The following is a 26,453-nucleotide window of genomic DNA, read 5'->3' on the forward strand; positions in this document are numbered from 1 at the left end:
TGGCAATGGAGGGTAAGGACTTCAAGGCAAAGTGCCATGGTTATGGGACTAGCTGATCAATCATCTTGAGTGTATAGATGTGAGGAGGGAGCAATCGTGGAGGCATGAGTTATCCCTTTCCTTGGCTTGCTTTTGCCACCCCCTTTGGTGTGCCTTTTACTTATTTTTTATAATGCTTTGACTAGGAGCATAACTTAGGAGCCCAAACTTGCTTTTAATGATTTGGCATTTATTTACCACTTAGTGAGGTGTTAGTTATCGCTCATCAGGGCTGGGACGTGCAAGAGTTCCTTTATTATGTGATGGAGCATTAAGTGTTCAAAAAATTGAGTGATTGATAATGAGGGGGGTAGAGCTCATGCTAGGATTTCGCCCACGTGCTAATTGATGTCTCGACAATCTTTTGCATTTTAACTCACCTTTTTCTTTCATTGTAGCCATTTTATGCTTTTAGTTGCTTCAACCTCCAGGGTAAAATTTCTGGCCCAGGCTCAAGGATGACGATAAGACACTGCCAATCCTAATGAATCAATGACCCTAAGCCTAAATAATTGAGATGAAATTTGCAGAATGATGCAAATAAGTATGAAAAAAATCATGGACGTATTACTTCAATCCAAGTTTTCCAAGGAGTGCCCATCCTATGTTGGTTTTTGTAGCTCGAACATGTGTTCTAGTCTTGAGAGGTGTAATTGAGGCTAGAGACATAGAGGAGTTAATTATCTTTAAGCCCATGTACTTTTTTTGAAGGTTCACCTAGGTAAAATATCTTAATTAAGTCAACTAGTTATCTTTAAAATATTTCTTAAGTCTAACTTAGGAAAAGTGAATAATTAATTGATATTAATTGGGATAAGGTCGACTTTCCTCTAGAAGCTTGTAGAAATTTTCTAAGATGATCTTAGCCATTAATTAGGTCAATTGAACTTCTAATCGTGGTCATTCATTCACGAATGTGTGATTATAAAGGAGATCAATGGGCAACTTTGGAGATCACACTGGTATTCGAGTGGGTGATTTCAAACGACACCAAAGGGTTTCAACCTTAGTGATCGAGGAAAATTTTTCTAGAGATTCTTGTTATCAATATTTTTTGCAGGAGGCTGAGTTTTTCCTAGTGAGGTTGTGAGTTTCAGGAGGACGTCAAATTGCTTTGTGTATTTGCAAGAGGAGGTCGAGATTATGTGGCAAAAACCAGTGCGTGTTCACATGAAGCCAATGTGAATTTGCTTGAGGCCATTCGAGTCTTCTAGAAGGAAAATTGAGTTTGTAGGGAGACAATGTGAATTTCCAAAGGCAATTCGTTTCGCTGGATGCAACGTGAATTACATAATAGGGAAGTAATGGGGTTTTCCAGATTAGTAGAAATATAGAAATATTGTTTTGGATCTTTTCCAATGAGAGGCAAGCAATGCTATTTCTCAATAGCAATTTATTTGTTGAAGATATTAATAAAAGCCCTCAGATATGAAAACTACTTTTTCCCATATTGGGGTTTTTCCAGGGACATTTTGTCCAAAAATTTGGCGTAAATTGTGTGATTGGTTTCTTGCATTTTCAATTTGTGATTGGTGTTGTTTGTATTATTATTCCTTGCTTCTCATATATCAATTAATTTGTTGTAAATAAGTGACAGGAAATAATTAACTGGTTAATAACACCTTTTGGGGCACCAAAATTTCACATGGTATCAGAGCAATAAAGCATTGAGGTTATTGGCAATCTTAGCGCAAGGTTTTCAAAGGAGAAAGCAAGGATTCATCACACATATTTTTTCTCTAGATTTGTTGTTTGAAGGCTTCAAAAATGGCTTCAGTTGGATTAAGAGGTTGAAACATACTTGATGGTGTATCGAATTTTGGTGTCTGGAAATCCAGAATCTTATTATTGTTGGAGCATGGTCTGAAGGAATATGCTACAACAATTGTAGCCGTATTGATAGATTTGATGCATTTAGACCTACCAGAAGTAGGACCCCAAAGGTAGGCGTGTTATCTAGGATGGGGTTAAAGATCACATCATTCCCCATATCTCAAAATTGGATACAACCAAGAAGTTGTGGGATGCCATATTGAAACTGCTATAGAATGCTACCATAAATAGAATTTTGGCTCTCAGAGAGAAGCTAAGATACACCAAAATGAACAAAGGACAAGGTGTAGTCAGTTACCTCACCAGGATTAGACTTGTCAAGGATGAGTTGGTAGCTGTCGGAGAGAAGATAACGATGACAAGCTCATGAGAACTGCTTTAAACAGGTTCTCACCGCAGTGGGACATGTTTGTCCAAGTGATTAGTGTACAACAAGACCTACCTGATTGGGATTGTTTGTGGAGTGATTTCACTCAAGAGGAGCTTAGGTTGAGTCTTGTTAGTGGCAACAACAGTACAACCCAGACACATGAGGACAAGAACATTTCTCTAGTAGGAAAGGAAGAAGCCAAGAAGGGCTCAAGTAAAGGGCCTAACTCCAAGGGAGAGAAGAAGAAAAATGACTTGAGTAAAATCAAGTGTTTTGGATGCGGTCAACATGGTCACTATGTTAATCAATGTCCGAATAGAAATAAGGGCGAGAAGAAGAAGTAACAAACAACAACTCCAACAGACATTGATAAGCTATCTTCAAGACTTGAATATGAGTTTTCTCTTATAGCTTTCTTATCTAGCTCTACCTCCATAGGAGTCTGGTATATTGACTGTGGGGCATCGTGTCACATGACAGGGGTTAGAGAATATCTCTCCATGTGAAATTTTATCTATTGCAACTACTGGAGATTATTCTTCTAACTTAGAAAGTAATTTTGCAGTTTATTTACTACGACAAATAACAAATAAAATCACAGCTGCAATTTTCACCATAAAATACTGCGGAAAATAAAATTCTGGAAACTGAGAAATTATAGCACACACAAAATAAAATTGACACAATTATTTTTGGACCAATGTCCTCGGAAAAACCCAACAGAGAAATTAGTGAGAAATACCTCACACTATCACTGGAGATTCAATACTGATCCAGGCTCTGGATGGCAAGCCCCACACTGCCTCTGCATCAGCCTACGTAGTTCAACGTCATAGCTACTAGGCTCTGCATCACCCTTCTTGTTGGTCGATTTGCCTCTGGAACTTCGACTTCATCCTTCCGGCCTCACACCCCGACTTCTGGCTCTAGAACTCGACTCTCCAACAAATTTCGAATCTCCTCTCAGGCTCTGCACTGTCTCAATGTGGCTCTACGTTGCCCAGCATGGCTCTGCGTCGCCTCTTCTAGATCTCTCTCTGCCTCCTCTGCAATGTACCCATGGATCAGGAAACTCTCCAACTAGGAAACTATCCCTGCCTCTTACTGCAAGAAATCTCCTCGATGACCTCTCCGACAACTGTTGCGCTGCTCTTTTGAGAAAATCGATCTCTATTCTCTCACTCGATGTGTCTTCCAAATGCCTATCAAAGTCCTTCTTATAATCTTCTCGTTGAGTAATCAATGACCCAGATTAAATTCTAATCAATGGCTCAGATCATATTGACTCGATCTCCATCTTTTTCTAGAAGATTCACACCCAGTTTTATTAATACCCTTTAATTATTTTAATTTCCTAAGTCTAGACCTAGGTATCCATTACAAATAATTAATTATTTTAATAAAACTGTCTCCCCGTGTAATTTCCCAAAACAATTTTTGGGTATTTTGGAATACATGTGTCCTCAAATTTTGAGGCTTAGGGCACATCCGATGCTACCAGAAATCAACACAGATGAGGTTGTGTCTCACTGCAAGAGACATAGAGAGGGTTGATGTCATCATCCTAGCCCTTACAAATGGTTTACAAGTATTGTCGATCCATTTGGAGGCCCATTAGGATGTCATTGTCCCTCACACCCACTTGGGAGAACCACAATGACTTGCTTGGAAAAACAAGGGGCCAACTCCTTGTCCACTATATTTGGAGTCCATTCTCTCAGCATGGCACACTTTGGACTTCATTAGGCCTTCTCAATGGCCCAACAACTCATCATGTTCATTATTTTTCCCTCTTGAGAGGCCTTATTGTGTATTATTGAGCTATCTTGGTGGGCTTGTCACCAAGTCATTTCATTATTGAGCATTATTTTATTATTTGGTGCTAAATAAGACAAATTAGGCTATTCGAGTCCCTTATTGGATTGTATAAATATATGAGAGGATGATTCATTTCTCTCATCATCACTTGGATTGGATTAATACCTCTTGAGGGATTTTCACACTTTTTGCTGGGTAAACTTTTTGGAGTATTCTTGATGCACTATGATGTTTGGATTTTCGCTATCGTCTTTGGAGCTTCTTTCTAATGCGAAGTTGATGAATGGATATACTCTCTCTCTCATGTAAGTCAAATTTTGATGCTATTCTTGTTATTTTACTGGTTTACTGCATGTTATGATTATCACTATTCTTGTATGGGTTAAAGTAAATGTGAAATTCTTTTGAGAACCTTGAATAAGTGATTTAATGCATGCATTGTACTTGAGGAGAGTGGGTGAATGTTCCTAGAGGCACATAATAGGTTTTAAGCCTCAAAACTTTATCTCTTTGGCAATTTTGAAGTGTAAATCTATGATTACCTAGTTGTTGCCCTTGAATAGGCTAGCATAGGTTAATTAGGGCTCCTTAGCTTACGAAAATTCTCAATCTATATGTATTTTGACTCCATTAAGCCCAAGCAATAAGGCATCTATCCTTTTATCCCTTTGGTGGTCAAATTTCCCTCTTTTTCTTCACTTTTCCAAATTCTAGGCCTAACCCTAGAGGGTCACCTAGGGCATCAAGCGAAATATTTTCTAGCCATCCAAAACCCTTGAAAATTGGTCCACAACTGTGTTGGGGTCTTCTCAAGGAGCCCTCCAAATTTGAGGTCAATCCGACGGTGGGATCTCGAGATATTGCAAGCCCTAGCTCAAGGACCGTTCTCCTCCCTAGGTCACTTTGGGTTAGTGTCCTCATTAGGATCATTGCATTTGGATTTCAAAAGAAAATTAGTCCTTTGATCCTATTCTCCTCCCTAACTAGGTCAAGCCCCTCCATTATTGGTCAACTCCACACCCTTGACCTAGTTTGGGTCCACTTGGGTTCTTTGTGGTCCCGCAACTTCATAACTCAAATTCCACAAAGATTACATAGAATCCATTCCTCTATAAGGATCCTTAAGTCTAGGAAGCCCCTTGTCAAGGCATATTCCCCAAACCTAGGCTCAAGTATCCCCTTAGCCCTTCTTGGAGAGCCCATCACCTTGCTTCTTAAGCAAGTAAGCTATATAATTGAGCCTCTCTTGTGAATAGGCCTTAGGAATCACTCTATATCTTATCATTGGTCCATCCATCCTTGTGATTCCTCTCATACTAGGACTCCTCCCATCGGTGAAAGTCTGTAAAGAGCAGGAAGCCTTAGTTGGGGTGATAGTTGTGAAAATTCTATCACTGCAACAACTGATTTACTTTACCTACTTATTTTCCAATAAGTTGTTTATGAAATTCCTTCAATAAACATTAAAATAAATTTTGCCGCAGATATCACACCATAATACAGAAACAAACAGATGTAGAAGAATCAACACATTGACACAAATATTTTGGACAATAGTCCTTGGAAAAACCCAATGTGGGAAAACCGGTGCAACAAGGGAGGATTTTATTATCCAGCAATTCTTCAGTACAACAGGGTGCCAAACTGGCTTACCCAACAGAGAGAAAATTCTCCAACACTTCTCCCAGTCTCTGCATTAGTTTGGCTGACCTCTACGTAGCTCCCAGACACTCTACGTCAGCCCTTGCCTCTCTGTGTCAGCACTGGGCCTCTCTGCATCACCCATGCAAGCCCTCCAGTGATTGCGCAGTTTGTTGCTGCCTCTGCGTCTGCCTCTCCAACGTCTGCGCTGGTATTTTGGTGCTATTCCTGACTCATTGTTCCGTACTTGTTGCCTCCTCCTTTTGCTCTCCAGACCACTAGTTCGAATTTCTCAACTAACCTTGCTCTAGAAATTGCACTGACTGGTCTCCCTCAGTGTATTCTCCAACTGACCCTCAAGCCTCTTCTTATGCTTTTCGCGTTGGTCCATCAATGACCGAGATTAAATCAATGGCTAAGATTAGATTTGGCTTGATCCATGACTTTTGGACCCTTCTAACCTATTTTTATATTAATACTCATTACTATTTTATTTTTCCTAAGTTTAGACTTAGGAAATTCATTAAAAATATTAATTATTTTAATATCTCCCAAACCGGTTAGAATCTGCCCAAACCATTTCTGGGTCTTGGAGATTTCACGTGCTTTAGCCTCTCCACCAATTTTAATGGCTAGAGCACATTCGATGCTACCCCAAATCAACACTCCCTCTTAGTGAGGACTGTGCTCTAGTAATACTCCTCATTGAGTATCACCTTGATCATCCAGCATCGGCCCCTCTGTTGATGCTAGGCCTCCTTTCCCAACATCCTTTGCATTGCTGCATCTTGTATTGTTGCCATGGCCTTGCTACTGCCACTGCTGCATTTGTACGGCAACACCCTCTGCATCCGTGCTGCTGCTGGTCCTTTCTCCCAACACTGCATCTGTACTGCAACATCACCCCCATTTTTGCTATTGAAATGGATTCCTTATCATCCCCATATTTTCCCTGAAGTAATCAAACTTTGTTCTTCCAAGGGCCTTGGTGAGGATGTCTGCCACCTGTTTTCCTGTCGGAGTGTAGCTCAACTGTACATCTCCTCGTTGGACACAGTCTCTGACAAAGTGACACTGGATATCAATATGCTTTGACTGATCATGAAACACTGGATTCTCAGAGAGCTTGATGCAACTCTGATTATCGCACATGATCCTGGTCGCCTCCATTTTTCTTTTGAATAGGTTCACAAGCAGTTTTCTAAGCCATATGGCCTCACATGAAGCTGTGCTCGCCACCATATATTCTGCCTCAGATGAGCTCAGAGCCATGGACTTTTGTTTCCTACTGCACCAGGAGGTCATTCTTGATCCAATGTTGAAACAGTACCCAGAGGTACTTTTCCGATCCACTGAACTTCCTGCCCAATCTGCATCAGTAAATCCACTCAATCTGATATCCTTACTCCTGGTGTACAAGAGTCCATAATCGATTGTTCCTTGTAAATACCTGAGAACATGTTTGGCTGTTGCCTAGTGTGCCCTCTTTGGTTCCACCATGAACTGACTGAGGGTGTTGACAACATAGCAAATGTCTGGCCTGGTATTGACCAGATACATCAGGGACCCTATGAGCTGCCTGTATAAGGTGGGATCAATATCCTTGTCTTCTGATGCATCAATCTTCTTCCAGTTGGTGATCATTGGACTAGCCATAGGTCTACAGTCCTCCATACCGAATCTCTTCAGGATTTCTGTAGCATATCTCCCTTGCCCAAGGAAGATCTCTCCCTTTTGTTGCCAAACTTCCAACCCTAGAAAATAATGCATTCGTCCCAAGTCCTTCATATCGAATTCCATGGCTCGATTCTTCTCGCAGTCCCCGATGAGCTTGGATCATCCTGTCAGAAAGAGATCATCCACATACAATACTAAGATTAGCGGCTCATTCTCTACGACCAAATAATAGAGATTTGGATCTGCGTCACTCTTGACAAATCCCATCTTCTGCAAGTAGCCATCGATTCGACCATACCATGCTCTAGGTGCCCGTTTCAACCCATACAAGGCTTTCTTCAACCTGCATACATGAGACTTCTTCTCATGTGTCTCAAAGCCCTCTGGTTGTTCAATGTATACCTCTTCTTCTATCACCCCGTTCAGAAATGCTGTTTTGACATCCATCTAATGAATCTCCCACCCCATCTGTGCTGCAAGAGATATCACGGTTCTAATAGATGTATACCTGGTTACCGGGGCGAAGGTTTCTTCGTAATTGATTCCTTCCTTTTGAGCATACCCCTTAGCCACAAACCTAGCTTTATATTTCTCAATATTGTCGTCTGTAGCGTATTTGATCTTGTAGATCCATCTCGAACCTACCACTGATCTGTCTTGAGGCCTTGGCACTACCTTCGATACATCGTTCACCATTATGAAGTTGTACTCCTCTACCATCGTATCCAGCCAAATCTGATGTTGAGATGCCTCCTGGAAACTGGCAGGCTCCCCATCCTGAGCTACTAATGCCTGATATCTATCTCGCTGTTTTCGCTCCCTCTTAGTGTTTCTTGGCGCACCGATGAAGTCCTCTGCATCTCGCAGAATTTGACGAAGTTCCTTGCTAGTTCTTCCTTTGCCAGCAGGTGCTTCTGTTAGCTCCTCCTCATCTTGTGAATCTTCCTGACCCGAGGAAGAATTCTTTACTTTCGTTGGTTGAAGAGGTTTAACCAACAACTCCTCTTTTGCCTGCTCCTTAGAAGGCATTTCTCGAGATTTTCTAAAAGCCTTGTCCTCCATGAACTTCACATCTCGTCGAACCACTACCTTCCTGCTCCTTGGAAGATAGATTTTGTATGCCTTAGTGTTCTCGCTATATCCCACTAGATATCCTTTTTCCGCAGTTTGATCCAAATTTTTCTTCTTTTCCTTGGGTACGCGGCAATATGCTAAACTCCCAAATATCCTGAAATTGTTGACTTCAGGTGTCTTCCCTGTGAAAACTTTCTTTGGAGTAATCTTGCCCAATGCCCGATGAGGAGTCTTGTTTTGAACATAGACTTTTGTGTTGTATGCTTCTGCCCACAGGAATTTTGGCATATCTTGATCATACATCATGGCCCTAGCTGCTTCTACAATAGTCTTGTTCTTCCTTTCCGCAACTCCATTCTGCTCTGGATTGTAAGGAGCTGTCCACTCTCTTCTGATGCCCTCCTTAGTGCAAAACTCATTGAAGTCCTTATCGACATACTCTCCACCATTATCTAAGCGCAAAACTTTTATTTTCTTCCCAGTCAGATTTTCCACTAGAGCCTTGAACTCTTTGAATTGACAGAAACCTTGTCCTTGGTTTTCGGAAAATAAATCCAAGTTTTCCTTGACTGGTCATCAATGAAGGTAAGTACTCGACAACACTAAGAGATTTAGTGGACATAGGTTTGCAGATATCTGAGTGTATCAATCCTAGTACACTCTTGGCCCTGTTTTTACTTCTAGGAAATGCTGCTTTGGCATCCTTTCCTAGAGCACATCCTCTGCATACATCATCTCGTTTCGTACTAAGATCCAAAACTCTTATTATAGTGCTCTTGAGAATTCTCAGAGCCCCATGGTGCAAATGTCCCATTCTTCTGTGCCATAGTTCGTTCAAATCCTTGTCTCCATGACTGCTTATTAGTGCCATTGGTGATTCTAGTTGTAGTCTATACAACTTGTTACTTTTGATCCCGATCTGCACTTTCGTTTTCCAGCTCGAGTGTTTGACGTATACTTTCTCCTTGATGAAAAAGATGTCATAGCCTTTGCCTTGAAGTTGCGACACAGAAAGTAAGTTCATCCCCAATCTTGGTACACACAACACATTGGTAGCACGAAACCCCTCTGCATCACCCATGCAGGACTTCCAGTGACTGCGCAGTCTGCTGCTACCTCTGCGTCTGCCTGAGAGGCTCTGCGTCTGCCTGTCCAATGTCTGCCCTAGTCTTCTGGTGCTGTTCCCGACTCTCTGTTCCATACTTGCTGCCCCCTGCTACTCTCCAGACCACTAGTTCGAATTTCTTAGCTAACCCCACTCCAAAAATCGAATTGACTGGTCTCCCTCAGTATATTCTCCAACTGGCCCTCAAGCCTCTTCTTATACTTTTCTCGTTGGTCCATCAATGACCGAGATTAAATCGAGTTGACTGGTCTCCCTTAGTATATTCTCCAACTGGCCCTCAAGCCTCTTCTTATACTTTTCTCGTTGGTCCATCAATGACCGAGATTAAATCTCTAATCAACGGCTAAGATTAGAAACGGCTTGATCCATGACTTTTGGACCCTTCTAACCTAATTCTGTATTAATACCCATTAATATTTTATTTTTCCTAAGTTTAGACTTAGGAATTTCATTAAAAATATTAATTATTTTAATATCTCCCAAACCGGTTAGAATATGCCCAAACCATTTGTGGGTCTTGGAGATCTCATGTGCTTTAGATTCTCCACCAATTTTTCATGGCTAGAGCACATCCGATGCTACCCCAAATCAACAATAGTGGGCTATTGCTCCATTGTTGCCCTCAACCTAGTAGTTGCTCTATAGGATCCCCTCCTAGGACCTCTGCTAGTTTTAGTGGTAACAAGTGTCACCAACTAGTGGTGGATAACAGACCCCACCTTGTACAGGTAGTTAATAGGCTTTCTCATGTATTTGGTTAACAACAGACTAGATATATCTTACGCATTAAACTCCTTAGCCAGTTCATGGTGGAGGCGAAGAGAGTACATTGGACGACAACAAAACATGTGTTGATATTTGCGTGGCACTATTGAATATGGGATTAGGTATGCTTGAGGTGATGGTGTCAATTTGGTTGGCTATATTGACGCAGACTGGGAACGCAACATAGTGGATCAGAAAAGCACTTTACGGTGCTGCTTCAACATGGGATTAATAGTTGTTTCTTGGTAAAGTAGTAAGCAAAAGTCTGTGTCACTGAGTTCTACAAATGTAGAGTAGATAGCAGCTAACATGGCTACATCCAAGGCTATTTGACTTCGTAAGTTGCTAGTAGCCTTTTTTGGTCAGAGGATAGAGACGACAATGATACACTGTGACAATTAGAGTTGCATCAGGTTGCTTGAGAATCCGATGTTTCATGATAGGTCCAAGCATATAGACATCAAATACCACTTCATCATGGATTGTGTGTAGCACAAGATTGTTCAACTATAGTATATACCCACAGATGAGTATGTAGTAGATATACTAATGAAAGTTCTGGGGAAGGCCAAATTCATCTTCTTCGGAGATATGTTGGGTGTTATGCAAAAAACCTTCCTTGCTAAGAGGGATTGTTAGTTTTTGTAGTTCATACAGGTGTTCTAGTCTTAGATTGTGTTTATGATGCTAAGGAACACATTTTCTCCAATAACTAGAAAGGGTTTCACAAGAAAAGGCCTTGATTGGAATTAATTAATCAATTAATTAATTTTCCTAACTTAGGGAAATGCAATGTTCCACCAAAACTTTGGGATGGGGGGATGTGGGAGTGCCCTCAAATTTTAGGGAAATTTAGGGGGGATGGGGAGATGTCAAGGTACATAATTTTTTTAACACACACACACACGCATAATTCAAATTCATATTCAATAATGAAAGCATAAATGTATTGATCCATACATAATTGAATTAAAGAATGAAATGCACTGATCCATATTCATCATTGACACTGGTACATACACCATTCATCCATACACTATGAGATTCATTAACGAAATACATTGATCCATATTCATCATTCATCATTCTAGAATCCATATTGATTTAAAAATTAAATTATCATTCGTCATTCTAGATTGTAAAATGATTTGAAATTTAAATTCAACATTCATCATTCAAGAATCTAATTAGTACCAAGCGAAATAGACTGTAGTAGGTACCGATTTTATTGGGACCGAACTGATGATCGAACCAGAAAACCTTATGAGTCCAGAATTGGTCGATATCAGTAAAAAAACTTGAATAAAAAAAGGTCAACCAAAAACACCTAAAATATTCAAATGTTAAAGAAAAACATATATATTGATGTGCATCCATATGAAACCAAACCTTTTATACTCAAATAAGAAAAAGTTCTCATTTATATAGCACTGTGAAAGGGTGCACATAACTAGAATAACACCAAGTGCAATCCATCTCTAAATCGAAAATATATCAACAAATAGGCTCGAGAGTGCCTCTAACATCCAAGAAAAATCATGCTACGACAAATACCTAGATATCATCAAATTCATTACCTATATTGGGATCTTCATCATCAATATCACCCTCTAAGCATTAAAATAAGATAGAAAAACCTAGCATGTCAAGTCAAGATTTTGTTTGAGTAATGGGTACATTTTTTGTAGGTTCATGATAGAGGAGTTTGACAACCAATGCCACTAACATAAAGGTACATAGAGGGCTTGGTGCTCTTGATTAAATACTAGTTCCATACTTGTACATGACAAAATCCAATGAAGATGTTGCAATCCCCTCGATCCTAAATTCTTGAAAAACAGTAAGTCTGCTAGATTTTGAGTAAGTTCTAAAATTCATACATTCTCCATATGAAACCCAATGAGGTCAGAACCACTCTTAAACATCTTGAGTCATTTCGTGGTAATGTTAAAAATTTAAATAAAATGATGAAAATGAAAGATAATTGAGAATGTCACTTTCTCTCTAAAATTGAACATTACCATGAAATGCATAACAATACTAGGGCCATAGGCTTGAATATTGGGTTTCCCCACACAAAAGTTCTTGAAACTCGAAAGGGGTGCTTTTGGGCGTCCCCCATCAAAAGGGGTGCTCTTGGGTGTTCCCCTTTTGAGGGGGTGTGCCCAGAAGCACCCCTTTTGAGGAGGCCTGCCCCCCTTGCATCTCACCACGTATTCCCAAAACGGGGATGTGGGGAATTGTTTCCCCAGGCATTCCCCCGTACCAAGTGTGTGGGAAGCATGGGGTGTGTGCACCCTACCTTGGGGGATGTATCCATGTGGAACACTGTGGAAATGGCTTAATTAATTAGTATTAATTGGGGTAAATTGATTTTCCTCTAGAGACTTTCGGAAAAGTCATCAAAACAGGTTAGGATGATCTTAGCTATCGATTGAGATTAGATCATGGCCGTTGATTTATCATCGAGAGATTATAAGAGGAAATTGATGGGCACTTGGAGAACAATGTAGAAATTTCTGTTTTCCCACCCCGGTTTTCAGTTTCACCTTATTTCTCCCATGTAGTTAAATGCCCTTTCCCATAACCATACATTTAACAAGCTGAAAAATAAATATTATTGAAAACACACATTCTGGAAATTTTACAGAATGCTGGAAATTGCAGAAATAAAAATCAGCAGTAATAAGCAGCCTTTAAAACACATTTAAACACTGAGATTTTTGGTCAACTTGACCCTGGAAAAACCCCCTACAACTCTTGGGGAAAACCAGTTTGAGAGCTCTTCTTTATTTCTGGAAAATGCCTTTTTACAGTGAGAAAATTTTCAGCAAAAAATCAGCAAAACAAATTTTTCCAGCAAGCAAACTTATCTGTTTTTCAGCTAACAGACAATCTGGAAAATGCGCTGTACGAGCTGTACGGACCGTACGGATGTACGGACTGTACGGACGTACGGATGTACGGACCGTACAGACTGTACGAATTGTACAGACAGCCGTACGGACTGTACGGACAAACCTCGAAATTTGTGCAGAAAATCGCCTCCTCGATATTCGTGCCTGAAAATCAGTTTTTCCTTGTTTGCTCACAAAAATCTGCCTTTTTTCTGCTTGTTCTTTGAGCTGTACGGATTTGCTGAAGTGCTGCCTTGGTATGTGTGCCAAACTGCTGCCTCTTTCTCCTCCTTGTCCAGAAATCTCCTTTGCTCTCTTGCTCTCCTTCTCCCAATCTGCTCATGAAAGAATGAATGATCTTTTCCTCCTTTTCCTCCCTTAACCCAACCCTAAGTGACTTTTGGGTGATCCCTAAATCCAATGGCTGAAATAGATTTAGATCAATGGCTGAGATTAAATGCTCATTTAAATCTCACTTTCTATATTTTAATTCACCCCACTTTAATAAAGACCCACTTAGTCATTTATTTCCAAAGTCACTTTTCCTTTCTAATTTTTCATTGACTTTATAAATGTCACTTTAAAATTAGACTTAGTAACTTTATCACTTAAAGTCACTTTTAAATTAGATTTAACTTTATAAAAAAATTATAAAGTTATTTTAGGAGAAAAATTAAATTCTTTTGGACACTTTTCCCTAGGCCAAAGATCAAAGCCTAAGGGAACCACCTGTCCTCCGGTACCAAATTTCAACAAACAAATCAATGAGAGATTGAGACACATATTTGCAGTGGTAGCAAGGGCGCAGGGGTAGCGTAGGAGCATCAATAGAGTGAGTTCAATAGTGCTTGTAGATAGGATTGCCAGAGGATTTTGTCACAACGATTTCGAGAGAGAGTTGGAGAATGGTTTTTTAGTAGAAGAGGTTGATTTTCCAGTGGTGTGATTTTCTCTAGAGAAAGGGTGCGAATTACCCTAGTTTGCAGTGTGAATTTCTCCATGAGGACGAGTTGCAAGAGTAAGGAGGGATTGTAGGTGAGATCGATTTGCAATTTTGCACAGGAAAGTCGATTTTTCCAGTAGAGGTAGAAATCCAGAGGGAGGCCAAATTATTTTCTTAGAAGTGTGAGTTTGTTACGTGTGAGCAGATTAGGAGGTAGAGGGCAGTCGAATTGCTTCTAGGAGGATAGATCGACTTGCAGAAGTGGTAGAAACATTTTTCTAGAGGTTTGCTAATTTTTGGCAAACGATTTTGTAATTTTCTCCATAATAGATTTGCTGAAGAATAATAAAATTACTCATTTGCAGAACGAGTTTTCTCCACACTAGGTTTTCACTGGGTTATTTGTCCAAAAATATTGGTGTCCATTATTTGTGTGTTTGTGTGTGCATAATTTCTTCAGTTGCTGTGCTTATTTATTTTTTTGTGAAGTTGCAGTTGTGTTTTATTTAGTGTTTGCCGCAAATAATTTGCAGAATACAAATAATCAATTGATAGGAAAATATTTACCAGCTAATTGCAACTATTAAGGAATTTAGACTTCTGTGATCCATAACTTGTTTAGATACTCTTCGGCAAAATCACATAATCAATCGTTTGTCAAAATCCATAATTGCAACTATATTTAAAATTTCACATGTAGTGAGGCTTTGCATTAGGGCTGCTAGATTTTGCCATAACAATGCCCACTTTGAGAGTTTTATGGCAGGTTTTAAAAGACTAATTGAAAATTCTACACTACACCAAAAGAACCTTTATACCTCTTCATTTCTTCATTCATTGAGATTGTTCGCTTTTGAGGTCTTGTGCCCCTTTGTACATGTGGCATAAATGTGCCCTAAATTATGTAATTTTCTTTTAATTAGTTTTGGAGAGAGCGTTATGTCGCTCCATTGGTTAGAATAGGGGATTTCATTTTAGAAAATTATTATTTTAATATGAGGGAAATTGAACACCACCTTTATAAACAAAGGTGCCCTTCCCCATATTTTGGCATGATTGGATTTGGGGGAGAAATCCATTAGGGTTTATGAAATTTCTGTGATTTCTCTCTTATAATTTGGCTATGGATGGATAAGTTGAGTTACTTTTCTTGGCTACAATTGTGATGTGATGTGATCTCTTTTCATGGATGCTTATTGTAGACCTTGCATGATGCATGGTGAAGTTAGTTTATTTGCTTTGTTTTTCTACTATGTTCCATAGGATGAATATTCATGTGCTAGTTTAGTTTATTTGGTTTTTGCTTCATTGTCACTTGTTAAGTGAAGTCCTTACAATTATTAGAGGAATAAATTTGAGATCCTAGATCTCAAACCCTAGTGTAAGTTGATATGCCCTAGCTTGTTTGGATCTAGTTATCATTCTAAGGAAACAAAAGAATTGTTTGATTCCTTGACTCCATATGCCCTATATATAGGTTGCAAGAAACGTCTAGGAATGCAAGGTTTTGGGCTGTATTGGTACTCAAACTTTGAAATGCAACTGTTTTGGGTACCGATATATGTTGCAGGAAACATCTAGGAACCCAACGTTTCGGGCCATATCAGTACCCGAAACATTGAAATGTGGCCGAAACTTGACCTAAACGTGGCTGCCATAATCATCTATGAGAATTAATATAAACTCAATTCCTTTCTAAATTGTCATCTATGGGTCTTATTCCTTTTTTGTTCTTGTAAGATAATGTGTTAGTCACTTGTTTATAAGTCTTTTTTTAATATACATATATATGATGTTTTGGTCGATGTTTCCTTTTTTGGGAGTTGACGTTTCTAAATGTACTCATTTCGGAAACTCCGAAATGTTTCAGCATTTTGTGCAGCATATATATAGACAAACTAAGGCACTAGTCTTCTTTCCTCCACCATCCATTTTTCTTTATAATACTTAAAGCTGTTTTGCTAGGTTTTTCTGTCCAAGACAGTTCAGTGATCCCTTGGTTGTGTTATTTTAGACTCTAGTGGTTGACCTAAACCTTTAAGTGAGCCACATGAATTGTTTAACTCAAATCTTGGAAGTACCAATCCCTAGAAATCCCATCTTGGGTAGAACCTCCTTGAGCTGGAGGAGAGTTGGCCATAAGCGAGAAGAGGGTTGGTGAGGTGATAGTGGCCCTCTTTGAGGTGCAATGGGTTTTGTACATGAGCTTTTGGATTTTATCTCAAGACATGCGATATTTTGTTGTAACAAACACAATAGCAGATTCTTTAGCTGTTACGGCAGCATCTCTGTCCCATGTGAAAGGTCTGCGACTAAAGGAGTAGTTAAACTGGCCTTCAGGCCTGCCATTTCTGATAACATTGAGAACTGGAAAGAGTTTGAGGATGATCAACATATTGTCATTACCTACTAATGGAAGGATGTTTAAGGGTGCTGTAATTGATGATGAACAGGATGTTAAACATATTGCTGAATATAATGACAACCAGTCTGATTGATTCTAATGTTATTGCAAGAAAAGTGGTCAGACTTGTAGTTTCTTGATCTGTGAGACAGATTCGTGATCTGGTAAATGGTAAGGCAAGAAGCCTTGAATGAGCTACAGGGCAATTTGTTTGGGAATGGCCAAAAACCCAAGATTGTTAATCAAGGAGCTTGCTTGAAGCATTTTGTTCAAGTATAAATATTGGACAAATTACAAAATGTTTGATTCTTAATTGTAATATAAGATATGGGCAATACAGGCCTCTTTGTTTAACTATCAGTAATAGGTCAGATTCCAGTGTGAAATTTATGCTTGCTCCTTCTCTCTGTATTGCTTCATAGAAAATTTTGCATTTCTGTTTAAACTAATAAATATTAGATGTGATAGGTGATGAAACTGGAAAGTTGAGGTGCTCACATATAATTTGGTAAGGTAACTACATCCATTACAGGATGGAATGTTTGGATCAGTATTTTCATCGGAGAGCAAGAAGTTGAAATTTGGAACTTTAGTTCAATCAGATAGGTTGCAATATATCTTTTGGAAGTGGTAATTTGAAAAATAACGGTTTGCAAAGCTAACAAATATTAGTATCTCAATTTGTTTTGTTTTATTTTTAAAAATATTAGTATCTCCATTTGTTTTGTTTTATTTTTAAATTTGAAACTACTAGTTTATTGCATCACTAACACCTTTCCGATTTCTCTAAAATCTGAATTGACAGACCATTTATAATTTTCTATTCTTTGTAGGGAGTTTATTCTGCAGGTTGATTCGCTATAATGCCTCTGGAAATATTTTGCAAGCCATTTATAAGAATGTCTTTATTAATTGCAGGATGGGTTCAAATAACTTTCACTGAACTATACTTGATTTTCTGCAAGGATTGCAATCAAACCCCCAATCCAAAGCTCTTGAACAAATGTTACAGCCGGAAGGTATTTTGGGTTTCAAAAGCTCAGTCACTAGTATTTTTAACTGTATCAATTTATTTGAATTGTACTTGCTGATAGTGTGAAACATGTATTTCACATTAATGCTTGTTTCACTACCAACTTCAGCATCTTTGGTTTTGTTTTCTAGTTGCAGTTTTCAGAAGAGTATGTGGCATCTGATTGTGAGCTGGAAGATGTGTCTGTGTTGCCTTTGCTGAAGGCACTCGGTAAAGTTGACGTATTCACGGTTTTGGATTTATCTCATAATTCTCTAGGTGAGATTTGTTATAGCTTCAGTTATCATGAATTTGAAATATTGTATCTGTTGACATACATAGAATAGAATATGCCTTCTTGTTTCATATTCATTTAAATAGGATGCTCAAAAGCTGTATCTTTGTGTTACCTACAAATGCGTTTCACAGACTGAGGTATTGCTTTTATTCTGGATCACAGGATTATAATTATATTGCTAATTCCTTCTTTCCATTTCCCAAAGAATACATGCATTATAAACGGTAGTTTTTTCATGATCCTGCTGATTACAGATTTCAGTCGATGTTTTCCAGAAATGGTTGATTAAAACTTAAGTAAACTTCTGGATTGTTTTTCGCAGTTACAAGTAATTGATACCATGGGACATGAAAATGTACTGTCCCCAGGAAAATGGGAAATCACAGGAAATGAAGGAAATGCTTGGAAACATACACTTGATATTGGGATGGATATTTTTTAAGTTTAATCTATCTATATTCCGGATCAGCTATCTATAAATTCATAATATCATTCATATTAGACCCTCTAATTTAAAATCGACCTCAGTAATACAAAATCAGGCCCTTACAACACTGAATTAAACTTATGCAGTAACTTTTAGGATAAAATCAATCCTCTGCAGGCTTTTGAACATTTTGTAAAACACCGTTTCTTGGTTTGCAATTCAGCATAATGTAACATCAAGCAGTTCCTTACAAAAAAACTTAATATGTAATTGGGCTTATTTTATAGATAAGCAAACTTTCATTACATTAGACCACACTCTATTGATTTCCACTCAGTGAAACTAGTATTTTTCGAATTTTCTTATTTATTATAGATGTCGATTGGCCTTATTTCTATGCCCTTAATATCAATTCACAAGGCTGGCTTTCCCCCTATGGAGGAAAAAAGATGGGACACCCCACCAGGTGGAATAGTCTCTATGGTTGAGCGTAGCTGGTGGATACCTAGCTAGCTAAGTCACATGACACGAGGACATGAGACACAGAGGACACGTAAATACGAGTATTCAATACGAAACGCAGCGACCCGGAAACAGGACACGGGGTACACGTTTTATATATATTTAATATATATATATATATATACCGAAATATAGTTTTTTATCCATATTAAATTGCAGGTTGCAGCTTATCTAATCAATTGTTGAATTGAGGCTTCTGTGATCCATAATAGTTGTAAGAAGAACTTCGGCGTAAATCACATGTAGAAAGACCTTTGTCCATGTGATTTACGCCGAAGTTCTTCTTACAATTATCTAATCAAATTAAAATATAATTACTTCTCAAAGTTCATAGTTCACTTTAAAAAAAGAAATAGAATCAAAATTTACTATTTAGAAATTAGAATGTGATATGCTTGGTCTTGATTCTTGAATATTCAATGTGCATTGTTCATGTACAACTTACAAGCACATAAGAAAATAACTAAAGTCTAATCCTATTGATTTCCTCTGCCCCTCTTGCGAGAAAATGCCACAGCTTTGCCTTTCCCTCTAGATGTAGACGCTGGTGCTGGTGGAGTTGGCAATGGAGTTTGCTATGCTCTAGAAGCTGAAGGACTAGAACTAGAAGCTATAGGAGGTAGACCACGTCCTCTACTGGTGGTAGGGGTAGCCCGGGTAGGTGGTGTCACCTGGAAACATTACAATATCCCAATCCTGAAAAACTGATAAGTCCGCTGCATTTTGAATGAAATTTAAAATTCTACTTTCTCCATATGAAATCCAATGAGGCCGGAACCACTCTCAAACATCTTGAGTCATTTCATGGTAATGTTAAAACTTTAAGTAAAAGGATGAAAATGAAGATTAAGGAGAATGTCTCTTTTACTTTAAGAATTTAACATTACCATGAATAGCATATCAATAGCTGCCCCACTCAAAAATTATTTGTTTCTTTCAAAAAAAATTGTAGCTTATGCAGGCAACGTTTTCTATCAACGGAATACGCGTTTTTCAGTTACAGGACACGACGAAAACCGGCGAATACATTCTACATTTTATAGGACACGATGAAAAACGTTTTCGACATGTTTTAGGTCCGTTTTCGTGTCTGGCATGTAAAATACGGGACACGGGACCTTGGAGGACGTGTCCTGTGACTTAGCTAGCTAGTGGTTGATGTGACACACCCATCCCTCCCTTCGCCTCCTGTCAATGTCTGTCCTTATGCCTTTTACTAAAACAACCACAATGCTTCTCTAAAATAAGGGACTTGCTTTTCTAAAACTATCAAAAGCTCCCTCTCCAAAACTTGGAAAATGCGTCTCTAAATTCTAAAGATAACAAAATTTTATCATCTTTAACTACCAAAATAAGGATGAAAAGCATCCTTACATTGAGTTCTTAGATTCTTTGCTGGCTTTAGTAGCTTATCTTTACAATATACATTGTTCTAGGTCTAGTGCATCAATCTTTTTCCAACGTTTGAATTTGACTTGGTGTGTTTTAATTGAAGCTCATCCTCACATTGAAACACCTAAGACACATTTCAAACGTTTGTACGCAACTTAAAATTTAAATCTCTACAATAGTTGTTGAACAGGGAAGCTTTTTGCTTGTTTCGTTGTTAAAAATGTTAGAAATAACTAGTTGTGAGAGAGCCAACTAGTGAGGAACGATATTTTTTGTTAAGGGTTGATCCTTTGCTTGAATAATTAGTGACGATGGCATCACCTAACATGATTTGCCATTACCAATTACTCTTCCATTGGATAGTTCAGTGTTTGTACCACAGTGGGCTGTTTCCACACTAGTTTTTGCAACAATGTTAATTGGTAATCCAAACACATGCTATCAAGAGGAATCTCCTACACCTCAGGTCCTTTGGGGTCAAATTGCTGCCATTTTTCATGAAAAATCTTATTCAATTGAGTTTCTTGTGAACCGATTTGAATCAGTTGAATTGGTTGAACGGGTAATGAATTGGTCATTTAATGCTTTGGTCTATTTCATCCATTAGTTTGAATTGGTTGGTTTAGTGCTTCTAAATTCATTTAGCCTTCGGTACAAGAGAAAACAAGTTTTGATTGGTTCATATAAGGTGATTCTAGTCAAGCTTGTTGGATGTTTATAACTAGAGTTGCAACTTCTCTCACCTAAATCTCTATGAAGCATAGTTTTGACCAATGTTCCACAGAATTTCCACGACGGTGAAATGCGGGAGCGAGGATATGCACAAGGGGGATGTATATAAGCAACCCCAAAATTTAGGGAATTTTCGGGGAAACAGGGGGACCTCAGAGTCATACAAATTATAAAATTATAAATTATTAAAAATTTAATACATAAAAATAAAAAATAAAAAATCCCAAAAATATGTCAATAACTAAATAAAACATCTTAATAATTATGAAATGTACATCTAAAGACTAAATATGATCATCATTACATATTAGACTATTATCATTTATCTATGAAATTGGATTCGTCCCCTGGGCTCGTCGTACCCCGAATTTGGTGAATTGGACACGATTCAGGCAAATTCGAATCTGAAAATCGGGATTTGTCGTGTCTGATCGGGATGATCGAATCCGGATTGTATCTTGATCGGACATGACGAATCCCGATTTTGGGATTTGAATCCGGAAAAAGGGATGCCGCGTGATGTTATAAAGGTAGTTTTTGCCTTTCTATTTGCACATTCACTTGTTTAGTTTGTTGTGGGTGTTTGGGAGCAAGGAGCAAAGGGTGTGGGAGCATTTTCAAGGAGATTCAAGCAACAGGTAAGTGCATTTTTTCTCCTTTTTTTTGCATTTTTATTACAACAATTTGCATGTGCATTTCTTTTACAAATTTGTGCATTTTTTGTTTTTTTTTTTACAGCATTCATAGCTCAATCAAGGGCAGCAAGGAAGGGGCAAAGGAAGGGGAAGAATGCCCCCATTAGAGATGCCTCTCCTCTCCCAATTTCATCAGAGTCTGCAAGTGTTCCATCTATTGCAAGTGGGGCTGCAATAACAGCTTCAAATGTCGAGGGAAGGCTTCCTTCTCAAGGTAACAAATATCCCTTGTGGAAATATGTCACAAGAGAGCAAGGGCCACCCAAAAAGGTGAAGGGAGGAGGCAATGTGAGTTGGAAATGCAACTATTGCCTCAATACTTTCACGAGTACATATTTTCGTGTGAAAGGTCACTTGTTGGCTTTACTAGGTTGTGAATTCGAGCTTGTACAAATGTGCCTTTTGCCAAAGAGGAAAGAAATGCTAAGAGAGTCCAATGTTGGTATGGAAAATGTGGCTGCAAAAAAAAAAACCAAGAATGATGACCCCCTTCCATTCTTGAGGAAAAGCAGCAACAAATTCCCATTTTTGAGTTCTGGTGGGGGACAAGAAACAAAAAGAAAGGCAATTTCACTTGGTCCATTAGAGAAGATTTTTCACAAGGAGAAACGAGAAGAGCTTGATCTCACCATTGCCTTTTTTTTCTATCAAAACTTCATATCCTTTAATGTTGCATGCTCACTTCTATTTATTGAGATTTGCCGAGCTCTAACTCAAGGGGATCCATCAGGGTATGTGTCTCCTGGGTCAAAGAAGCTTAGAATCACATTGTTGACGAAGGCAAAAAAAGAGGTGGAAAAAATGCTTGAGCCTATTAAATCATCATGGCCAACATCTGGGGTTAGCATTGTTTTTGATGGATGGACGGATCTAGCACGACACCCACTCATCAACTTCATGGTGTTTTCCTTGAATGGTCTAGTTTTCTTGAAAGCAGTGGATGCACTTGGACAATACAAGGATGCACAATATATGGGTGCTTAGTTTATTAAATTTATTGAATATGTAGGTGTTGATTCTTGTGTGCAAATCATTACAGATAATGCACTTGTATGCAAGGCTACTGGCATGATTGTGGAAGCTAAATATCCACAAGTGTTTTGGACACCTTGCATTGTCCATTCATTGAACTTAGCATTGAAATCTATTGCTTTTGATGTGCTTTGGATTGGTAACATTATTGAGGATGCACGACATATCTGTAACTTTGTACAAAATCATACAAATACCCTCACTATCTACAAGGAGTACATCAATCTATCATTGTTGAAGATTGCAGATACACGATTTGCCTCTTCATTCATCATGTTGAAGAGGTTGAGGGAGGTCAAGGCCGCTCTTGGGGCCATTGTTATTTTTGAGCTTTGGTCTTTTTGGAGAAAGACAGATCAAGTAGCCTCTAAAAGAGTGAAGGACACAATATTAGATGACGCTTGGTGGGAGAGGGTAGATCTACTTATTTAGATCGTGGACCTTATCATTTCTTTGGTTCGATTTGCAGATACAGACCAACCCATCCTAGGAGAGGTTTATGAGGGATGGGATTCTATGATTGAGTCTGTGAGGAGCATTATTTTACAAAGTGAGTGCCCCGAGTATGAGACATCATCAGAGGCCTTCTTCACCACTATACATGATATTCTTGTCAGTAGATGGGACAAGAATTGCACCCCTTACATTGTTTGGCTCACTCATTGAACCCAAAATACTACAACCATGAGTGGCTGAATGGTGGATCTTTCTGGAGATTCCCATCCTCACATGGATGGTGAAATCTCACAGGAGAGGAAAGATACATTCATGCAGGTTTTTTAGGATTGAGCATCCCTTGATGAGGTGGAGGATGCCTTTGCAGAGTTTTCCAATGGCACTGGTCGATTTGCAGGATATGATCTGATTAGAGACAGGGGGGCTAAGAAGCCCTATTCTTGGTGGGCAAATCATGGGGCAACAAGCTCTCCTCTATAACAGGTAGCCATGGGGCTCCTCTCTCAGGTGACTTCATCCTCTTGTTGCGAGAGAAATTGGAGCACATATGGGAATTTGTATAGTGTCAAGAAGAGCAGGCTTGAGTAGTCCAGTGCAAAGACTATGTAGTATGGTGTATGTGCACACCAACCTTGTCTTATTTACAGGCAGAGGGATGAGTGGTTGAAGGGAAAGACAAAGATGTGGGATGACTTTCCTGATGATATGGGTCTGGACCAACATTGCACGAAGCGGGGATGAAATAGGGATGTTTTTTGGAAGCGGGGACGTGGAAGTGTCAGTTTCCAAAAATCTAGGAAGTGAAGCGTCTACTATATATATATATATTTATATATTCTTTTGCATTGATATTCAAAACAAAGATCCCAAATACTAAATTAGTCGTGGAAGACATGAAAACATGCATATTTTTACATAAATCAAGATAGATATGGCATCCATGATTCCATTGTACATCAATGATTAATTATTCGAGCATTAACCATCTATATTCTAGCAATTACAAACATACATCAAATTTTTAAGCATATTATATAACATAAAACATTTAAGCATATTATAAAACATAAAACATAAAGCATAATATCTAGCAAGTGAGCAACTATCAACATTAGTCATGTCCAAAATTCAAATAATAATGTTTACAAAATAGGCCACTTGGTCATCGCCAAGACAAAAAGGTTCAAATTCACAACAAGCCTACAAGTCTAATGATTAATCTATGACAAAAGTAGTAAATTGTGAATATATCTACTAATCTCTCCTCCTTCCACCACGAAGAGAACGTGGCGGTGGGCCTCCACGTGGTGGCAATGAAGAAGATGGTGCCTGTGGAAGTTGTGGGAGTGGGACTGAAACTGATGAAGGCGAAGCCCTTGTTGTTGGTGTTGAACCATGGGACCTGGGAACCAAGGGACTAGAGGGGGTGGCATCTCAACTCTATCATCATCATCTTGTAATTGCTCAAAAAATTCATACAAAAAAAAACCACTAGTTAACAAAAAATTTAACACAGGAATTAGAGAAATGCTTTATAAGCAAAATTCATACCACAATGGACATACCTGGAGAAGAGCATCCTTTAATTGCTCTAATCGCAACACTCCATCCTCCAAATTGGGCTCCTTTGGTTTCCTGTCCCAAACTTTAAGCTCTTTATTATTCTTTGCATCATCACAATAATGGGACAAGAATAGCAAGTTGTAATGAACATAAACCAAGCCCTCTGCTCGATCTAAACTTAACCTGTTCCTTTTAACACTATGGATGAAAGAATAAGAGCTCCATTACCTCCCCTATAGAAGAAGTGTTTACCACCTGTGATAGCACCCGCAATGCCAAAGTCTGTGGAAGTGGAGTAACACCTCCATGCATATTCCACCACTAAAGAGAAGAAAAACACTCGATCTCTAATTGGATGCATGCTCCCAAATGGACTAGTGCTAAGCGTATAGTTGCTTAACTGTTTTCGTACCATGGCAGCCTCCTCCTCATCGGGGACTAATTTACCCAATGCAATCATATATTTTTCTAGAACCTCTGGATCTACGTGTGGTTTTCTCTTGCTCCCCCCAGGTGTGTTGATTTCTGGTAGCATTGGATGTGCTCTAAGTCTCAAATTTTGCAGGGAGGCTTAGACACATGTATTCTCCAATACCCAGAAATCGTTTTGGGAAATTCCACTCAGAGACAGTTTTATTAAAATAATTAATTATTTTTAATGGGACCCTAAGTCTAAACTGAGTAAATTAAAATAATTAAAGGGTATTAATCTAAACCGTGGGTGAAACTTCCAGAAGAAGGTAGAGATCAAGTCAATATGATCCTAGCCATTGATTAGAATCTAATCTGGGCCATTGATTGACCAACAAGAGGATTATAAGAGAAGGCTTGATGGGCACCTGGACAAAACACAGAAAGAGGTCAGAAGATTGAATTTCTGAAGCAGAGCAGTTGCCCGTGAGAAATTCGAAGTGAGCTTTTGCAGTGAGGGGCAGGGATAGTATCCGAAGGGATATCTTTCTCGGTCGGAGAATACTTAGCAGAGAAGGTAGAGGGAGATCTAGCAGTGGCAGCGTAGAGCTAGAGGGACTGACGCAGAGCTACGCAAAGGTAACGTAGAAGCTGAGGGGAAGTCCGAAAATTTGCTGAAGGAATTGATTGCAAAAGCTGGGAGCCAGGAGGAAAAATCAATGTTCCTGGGCAGCAAATTGATTACCTGGAGGAGTGATGCTGTCCCCAGAGGGTTTGACGTTGTGTTGACGTAGACATTGCGTAGAGGCAATCATTTAGGTGCTGGATCAGCCAGGATTTCCAATGATAGTGTGAGGTAATCTCACAGATCTTCTCTGTCAATGATATTCTCTATAATTGGATTGTCGGGAAGGCATCCAGAAGTTGTATTCAGAAATTACTACTACATAATAATAAAACCCTCAGAGCTGCTGCACCGGTTTTCTCGCATTGGGTTTTGCGGGGACATTTGTCCAAAAATAATTGTGTAGATGTGTGTTGAATCTCTTTCTTGTTTAGTTTCTTGTTTCTGCTTATAATTTAAATGGTGTAGACTGTAGTGTATTTGTTTCATTGTTTAATGTAGGAAACAATAATTAATTTGCTTCAGTAATTAACAAATAGGAGAAACATAATCGGTTGCTGCAATAGAAAATTGGGCATCCAAATTTTCACATGGTATCAGAGCTGCAGGTGAAGCAAGAAGAGAAGAGCCGGTATATCTAGAGCTAAAGGAAGAAGGGAATTTGAAATTCTTGCAGAGGCAATAATTTGAATCCCCAGAGG

At 38.8% G+C, this 26,453-nt stretch overlaps 1 protein-coding gene across 1 annotated transcript in view; it reads left to right on the forward strand.

Annotated features, from left to right (window-relative positions):
* LOC149233960 (protein TONSOKU-like) overlaps positions 1-26,453 on the forward strand; it is a 220,193-nt gene that overhangs the window by 32,139 nt on the left and 161,601 nt on the right. Inside the window, exons 10-11 of the mRNA XM_089368106.1 lie at positions 17,506-17,606; positions 17,752-17,878. Coding sequence (XP_089224232.1) covers positions 17,506-17,606; positions 17,752-17,878 — 228 coding nt within the window. The remainder of the gene's footprint in view (positions 1-17,505; positions 17,607-17,751; positions 17,879-26,453) is intronic.

Source organism: Pinus tabuliformis, chromosome 8 (genome assembly GCF_031772625.1).
Source record: "Pinus tabuliformis cultivar Carrire ecotype Pingquan chromosome 8, CPIR1, whole genome shotgun sequence".
Taxonomy (NCBI): domain Eukaryota; kingdom Viridiplantae; phylum Streptophyta; class Pinopsida; order Pinales; family Pinaceae; genus Pinus; species Pinus tabuliformis.